Source organism: Opisthorchis viverrini, assembly GCF_000715545.1.
Source record: "Opisthorchis viverrini unplaced genomic scaffold opera_v5_20, whole genome shotgun sequence".
In the NCBI taxonomy this organism is placed as follows: Eukaryota; Metazoa; Platyhelminthes; class Trematoda; order Opisthorchiida; family Opisthorchiidae; genus Opisthorchis; species Opisthorchis viverrini.
The window spans coordinates 3,124,533-3,132,104 of record NW_008751676.1 but is presented as its reverse complement, the minus strand read 5'-3'; the positions used below and the strand labels follow the sequence as shown (position 1 = coordinate 3,132,104).

Here is a 7,572-nt window from a genome sequence, read left to right as displayed (position 1 = left end):
CTAAAATATCTCAGAATCCTAAAGCAATATACCCAACACTTATGTCCATGTTTTTTCTACACAGGTTTAACAGTGGTTTTCGCCGTCACCATTTCGTAGATTGAGGTAAAGTTATACATTAATGGAGGTAGTTGTTACATTTAGAAAGAAAGTATAGTATCAACTGCAGAATGTTGTTGTGATCACGTCAGTTGAGAGTCTGCCTTCACGAGAGCAGTTCCGAGCACAGAGAAACCAGTTTGTGTCGTTTGCATTCCTGATCAGTTCTCATGGCTTTCTTCTGCATGTTTTGAATAATGTTAGTCGGGTCACCAAATGCATGACAATGTAGAATGCTTTTGTTACCGGGCCTTCATTTCTTCGCAGTTGTATATTGAGTATGTCTTGTTCTTATCTTGCTTTCGGTGTTACTTTTATGCCTATTTGCTGGATGAGTAACCGAATGACATTTTTTCCATCGTTTTCTCACTCCCCCGTCTCAGTCGCTAAACAATGTCTTGAGAGTGCATTTAATCTCCCTGCGGAGACGAACAGATCAATCCCGGACCTTTTGGCCCTATTTAACGCGGCATCTAAGGTTTTTGTCCACTTTCCCTGTAATGTTGTTTCCATAGGACGCAAAATCCTCTTCTCAGCCGGAACCAACAGAAGAAGCCAAAACAATGGCCGAAACTCTAAAAAATCAAGGTATGGATTTTTTTTTGCCGTCGGCCTGCATTTTACCTGTAATTTACAGTGTCGCACAATTTCGGCTCGGTGGAAGGAATTAAGGGCCTGTCTGAGGTCAATGGCAGAGTTTGAAGAGCAGATCTTCGAAGCCTTCTAGTAGTCACTGAAGCTTTTCACTGTTCGCTTCGGCTCGTCTAGTGGAATTAAGGGCCTGTCTGAGGTCAATGGCAGAGTTTGAAGAGCAGATCTTCGGAGCGTTCTAGTAGTCACTGAAGCTTTTGTTTCACTGTTCGACGCATTGATAGTCAGGTCTGTTAGTGATGCGGAATCCTTGAGAATTTAGTTTGACCGAAGTATGTAGCTGAGGCAAGCTGACAGGATAGATAGATAGATAGATAGATTGGGTAACACGATGAATTTCTTGTATTCTACAAACGTGTGTGAAGTTCGAATTTCTAAACTCCTTACTACTTGGGACTGGGGCCATAACACTACCCTGGTATTCCATTTAGCATCGATTAGACGTTTCTGTTTTTTCTGTCTATACATTTGTGAAGTTCGAGAGACATGTTATTCTTATTTCGTGTGATTGTATTTGCAAACTACATCAACGCGTTTGACACCCTAAGGGCACCCGACGCAGCCTGCATCCAGTTCTTGATATGAAAAAAAGATGTCTGCTCCGCATTTTCCAATTGAATTTCACCACTTCTTCTGGGTCAGGTTTTCGGTGCCGTACAAACTAACTTCAATCTGTAGAGCATGCTCGTCTGTCTGATTTTGTCGTAAAACCATCACTTTCATAGAACTTGATATTTTGTCACTTCACTTACCATGTAAACAAAATTGACAGGTCAGATGGTATTGGCTACTAACCGCAAGGTTTCGGGTTCGATTCTTTGTAAAACTTTGTAATTCTAAATTCACTGGTGATTAGTAACGATGATGGCACAGCTGTGCAGTGTTCTTCGGCTTTGAAGCAATGGTTGACCGTTTGGTAGCTAAAATATCTCAGAATCCTAAAGCAATATACCCAACACTTATGTCCATGTTTTTTCTACACAGGTTTAACAGTGGTTTTCGCCGTCACCATTTCGTAGATTGAGGTAAAGTTATACATTAATGGAGGTAGTTGTTACATTTAGAAAGAAAGTATAGTATCAACTGCAGAATGTTGTTGTGATCACGTCAGTTGAGAGTCTGCCTTCACGAGAGCAGTTCCGAGCACAGAGAAACCAGTTTGTGTCGTTTGCATTCCTGATCAGTTCTCATGGCTTTCTTCTGCATGTTTTGAATAATGTTAGTCGGGTCACCAAATGCATGACAATGTAGAATGCTTTTGTTACCGGGCCTTCATTTCTTCGCAGTTGTATATTGAGTATGTCTTGTTCTTATCTTGCTTTCGGTGTTACTTTTATGCCTATTTGCTGGATGAGTAACCGAATGACATTTTTTCCATCGTTTTCTCACTCCCCCGTCTCAGTCGCTAAACAATGTCTTGAGAGTGCATTTAATCTCCCTGCGGAGACGAACAGATCAATCCCGGACCTTTTGGCCCTATTTAACGCGGCATCTAAGGTTTTTGTCCACTTTTCCTGTAATGTTGTTTCCATAGGACGCAAAATCCTCTTCTCAGCCGGAACCAACAGAAGAAGCCAAAACAATGGCCGAAACTCTAAAAAATCAAGGTATGGATTTCTGTGTCGCCGACATATCCAATACCGCATTTCAGGAAATCTTTGTATGAAGGAGGGTCAATATGAAGAGGCGATTGCCTGTTACACAAAGGCCATTGAGCTTTCACCTCATAATGCAGTTTACTTCTGCAACCGGTAGTTCCTTTTTGGGAGTTTTCTTTCTGTTCGTACATCATCAGTTCAATTCACGAGCAGGTTGCTGCACGAACTGTTGACAAATTTTATGTGTTCACAGTCTTTCTAAGTGTGATTGGAATGAACTTGTTTTGCAGGGTTATTGGTTCATTCGGCAGAAGACGCGGTTCCAAAGGCGCACATCAAATAAACCGCAGTGGTTTTTCCGCGCAGAAGTAGGCTTAAATTTGTAGCACGCATTATACCCCTGAATCACCTTTGCTGTTCATCAACTTGGTGCGGTTAGTAGGTCAGAAGGCTTCGCGGAATACCGTTACATGCCATAAAATGCTTGTAAATGACAAGTACCACAAGGGTGACTTTCGTCAGCACACTCTACTGATGTTGGGATCGGAAATTCAACACAGACTTTCCATTCTGGACCAATGAACAAGGATTGCCAGAACACTGAGGAGTTGAAGAGGGATAGGAATTAATCAGGACAAATAAAGTCCTCTTAGTTTAGTGAAAGCCGATTCGAAAGGGTCAGGGCAATGAAAACGATGGGGTAAACTAACTCGAGTGTCTGATAGTGATTTGAGACTAACCTGCATATGCAAACGAGTTTTTATACAAGGTCACGACAACCATATTCCAAAAAACTTGAAGGAACTCAGTGCATTCAGCTCCGAAGATATCAAAAGTACTAGTTAGGGGTGCCAATTAAGCTATTTTTGAGTTGTGTACAGGAGTGTAGTCAACTGACACTTGTACAAAACGTGAACATGCGACCAACTGACAACGGGGTTAACGTGAGTTGCATGATATGCCCCTTGTTAAATGACACTGTTTGCATTAAACAAATAGAGTCATTCCTGACTGGGATCCTAGTGAACACCTAAACTGTGACTTAGTATGGTTCGACCGCCGTTGTAGCTCCACTGTCGACAAAAACCCCAGCACCCAGTGTTGTCCGTCAGTATCTTTAGGCGAACTGAAGGATATCGTGTGCCTCCGAATTCATCGTCGTTTTTTCGACAAGCCTCTAAAAATCGAGTGACTGAGAACTGCTATCAATCGATCGGTATTAGGAGATCTTTTTTGAAAAAACATTTAGCTGTAGCATACTTTCGGTGCCTAACTGCCATGCCACCAGAAGTAAGCACGAGGTCGGTTACAAATCACGGACCTTCCAGTCAGTATATTCGCGTTCTAGCCACTGAGCCATTTCACCATCTCGTTCTACGAGGTGTTATGCGATCAGCTTTCTAGCAGTCAAATATCTTAAGGGTGTACGCGATCCTCAGCGTGTAGGACAATGAAATGCATGCTATTCCAACATACTCGGGGTACTCTGGAACTCTTAACCTCATCTGCTCTGTATCTGTTTTCATTAAGTATGGTCAGGGAGGTGTAATTTTACCAAGTCGACAAAGATTTCAGACAGCGACTTGGATGAAGCCTGGCTTCACACTCTTGTTTGGTCTTCTTGGCATCAACGGTTGACCCGGTGATGGTTTCACAAGGCTGTCTGAAAACAGGCTTACACCAACGNATTCCCGAAAGAGATTTCGGTTCAGCAACGTTCCAATCGTCTGAGCTGTAGGTCATTGAGGATAGCCAGACATTCCATGTAAAGTCGGTGTCCTGTCTGATGCTTGTGGACATATGGGTAGCACGAGTTTTATTAACCATTGTCAACCGGTTTCGGATAGAAAATGTACCTGAATCATCGAGTCGAAAATCAGAGCGCCATATAAGCCGGCGCGAACCCATAAATAGTGCATCAAATTTGTTGAAGTCAATCGGTATTACGCATGAATAACTGCTAAGGGTGGATATAAACTTAACTGAAAAATTATTGAACAATTTTGCTGAATTAGCCGATGACGGCGCCTTACCTTTGTCGGGAGTCATCACTTGTCACCGGTTGACAGATGGAAAACTACATAAGTTGGGAGATAAAGTGTTTTAAAACCTTCGTAGATTTGCACTTGGGTTGTCTTACAAGGCAGATCGCGTTCCCATCTTGGTTGCAAAATTTCACCGACAATCACTGGAAATATATATCTCAGTGAATCTTTCTGTGTCCACACTCTTGTACTTGTGATTTATTCGGTTATTCTGGATAGATATGAAGCGAGGGTCTAGGGGTGGTCTTCTTCTTTCGTGAAATACTCTGTCCCACAGTGTAGGTCTTGGATTTGTAGTGGTAAATTAGACACGTTGGTCTTCACTTGCGATCTGTTTCGTACGACAGATATCTTCTCGGTTTCGACCACCCAGCGGTAGGAGTAGATTTGTTTCTCCATCATGCAATACCATCATGAAATAATATTTCTGTGATTATTTCGCCACCATTTCAGTAGCAAACTGTTTTGGCTTGCCGTTATTTCCTCCCTATTCGCCTACCTAACACTTTATTCGGCTTAAAGCTGTCCGAGCGGATTGAAATTCTCACGGTTGCCAGCTCGTGCGGATTAGTTACTCTTACTCTTCTGTATCATTCCTCTCGTTTCGACATAGGGCTGCTGCTCATTCTCGTTTGGAACAGCAGGATAAAGCTATTGAGGACTGCCAATCTGCATTGAAAATCGATCCGAAGTACAGCAAAGCCTATGGTCGCATGGGGTGAGTTTTTACGCTTTTTTCCGGCGTCATGAACTGGCAACTTGTTCACACGAATCTTCTCACCCGCACGAAATCCGTTCGTGTTGTCGGTCGCTGTTGACCCTCCCCTATTTTTTTCGACCCAAACAATCTCCCTCCCCATTCCTAATTAATTGCTCTCCTAGCAAGGAGATTTCGGTCGTAGATAAAAACTGGGCGAAACACTTTGGATATTTTCTCTTCTGATGCACCTTATTTGATTATTCATACAGCTACAATTAAAGTGTTCATTGGCTGAACGGAAAATGGATGCGTTTTTCGAAAACACAGATCAAATCTCTAAGCTTACTCTCACCTGATACACGAGATCGTTCTTGATGGGCTTGGGCAATCTGGCAGCATCCCAGCCCTCATTCAACCTTCGGGTGGCATGGCAGTTAGGCACTGAAAGGGTGCTACAGCTGAGCGATTTTTTCCACACTGTTCTTGGGGGTAAGGCCATTTGGCAGCAGCGCGAGGGTGTGAAGCTAGGGGAAGATGTAAGGCCTAATCGTGTGATCGAAAAGTATCCCAGACTGAATGATAAAAAGACGCATATCACATCATATTCATTTAGAGATCTAATGATAATGCTCTTAGTTATTTTAAGTGAACCTGGAGCGTATCCCTGCGCGGAACATTCACCGCAGCCTAGCTGGCCTTCAAGGTTGTGTAATCACCACCGACCGAATCTCCAACGTCGGCTTTATCAATTAGCCGTTGCATGTACTAAGTCACCTGCAGTTACTGGAATACACATCGGTGGAACTGACCGAAGGCTAGAAACACGAGGAAAAGTGCACCTACCCCATCGAATTCTCACCCTGTTGGCTGATCGTGATTTAAGTTATGAGTCCAAAATCAATTAGTCAGTTACAAGCATCTGGTCAAGACAGGACACAATTGAGTTTTGCTCTCCTTTCTAAGCCATTGTGCGAAGCAGCCGTCTACATGGACTGAAGTTCCTCGAGGCCATGTTACTTGGTTGTGGCCTGCGTGCTTAGAAAAACCTGAGAGTTACTCTGAGACCACCTTGTTTTTATTGATTGGTTATATTACTGTGTAACTGGCCCTGTATTTTTATTTGTTTCATTCTGTTTTGCGTGTATCGCGGGAGATGAGCTTGTGCGATATGAATCCACCGGAAACATTGCTGCTCTCACCTTCTTGTTCAAGTGGATCCCTGGATCACAATGCTCCAAAAACGCCCACTAGGCTGTCGCCGAATTCCCTTAATATGATGACACCGAAGTTCTGTGAGGCTGTATTCAGTTCGTAGCTGAATGTGAGTCTAGATCGGGTTAATTTGACACCTTATACGCGGTCGTGGGGTAAACCGGTCATGCTGAGTAGGCGTTTGAACCGAATCCTCGGTTCTCGTATCTCCCTGCTTCCAGGGAGATACGACTCTTAATTTGATGTGAGTCTAGATCGGGTTAATTTGACACCTTATACGCGGTCGTGGGGTAAACCGGTCATGCTGAGTAGGCGTTTGAACCGAATCCTCGGTTCTCGTATCTCCCTGCTTCCAGGGAGATACGACTTCTTAATTTGTGTAACTATCATGTGAGTCGATTTTTCAATCAAGCTCCGAATCGGGCCCCCAAAATCAATCTTTTTCCTGGGCATTGGCAGACGGCATGTATCTACCTACTCTACGCGAACTATTAGAATCTTCGATGTCTTCACATCCTCATCTTCAGTTGGCCGAGATGCAGACTACCGGCATACCAACTGCAATACACTTTGTTTATGCACTGTCATAATCAACAACTCTCTTAGGATCTCCACCCCAGCCTCGCCTTCACCAAATATTTGAATTCACCGAGAACACGATGCAGCAGTCAGAAATTTTGTACCACAAGGGCAAATTTCTAGCCTCGCCACCGACAAACCAACGCCGAACACCAACCAGGTATTCAGTCCTAAAACTTCATCGTGGCACACATGACTCTGCATTCGTGTCAGGCTTGGTTCGGCGTACAAGTATCTTATATTTTGTTACCGAGTTTTGTAATCTTTGTTTGCTGGGTGGTTGGGCCTTCATATTGTCACCGGAAAATTCCAGTCGTCCCATCTGCACAAAGCTGCTTTTCAAGTTTATCAGAATCTTTACTCCAAACAAACTCCGAAACAGATGAAGGTAATCGTGATTTCTGTCATTCAGTTGGTCTCTCCAAATCCATCTGAATAGTTTCCCTCGTTTGCAACTCAAGCTACTGAAAGGTCGTACATCAAATTTCAGAAAGCGTTATCTCCTGTTCTGCCCATTACTTAGTAAACCGCAGACTTATCACAGTTCGACATAAAGGACACCATTTTCATAATCGTCTGCTCCCCTTGTCTGCCACTTTCCACTGAATTTTTATGAATTGAGCACTTTTAGTTGAAATCCATGAGGTGCGCTGCTGAAAACTTCATCCGTTGACTGCAAAAGCTTTCC

General features: G+C 43.3%; 1 protein-coding gene across 1 annotated transcript in view; it reads left to right on the top strand.

The window, feature by feature from the left end:
• Positions 1–617: 617 nt before the first annotated feature.
• T265_01855 (hypothetical protein) overlaps positions 618–7,572 on the top strand; it is a gene marked incomplete at both ends in the record, with an annotated part of 11,267 nt that continues 4,312 nt past the window's right edge. The window contains 3 exons of the mRNA XM_009165965.1: positions 618–687; positions 2,402–2,501; positions 5,007–5,111. Of these exons, the coding sequence (XP_009164229.1) occupies positions 663–687; positions 2,402–2,501; positions 5,007–5,111 (230 nt within the window). The remainder of the gene's footprint in view (positions 688–2,401; positions 2,502–5,006; positions 5,112–7,572) is intronic.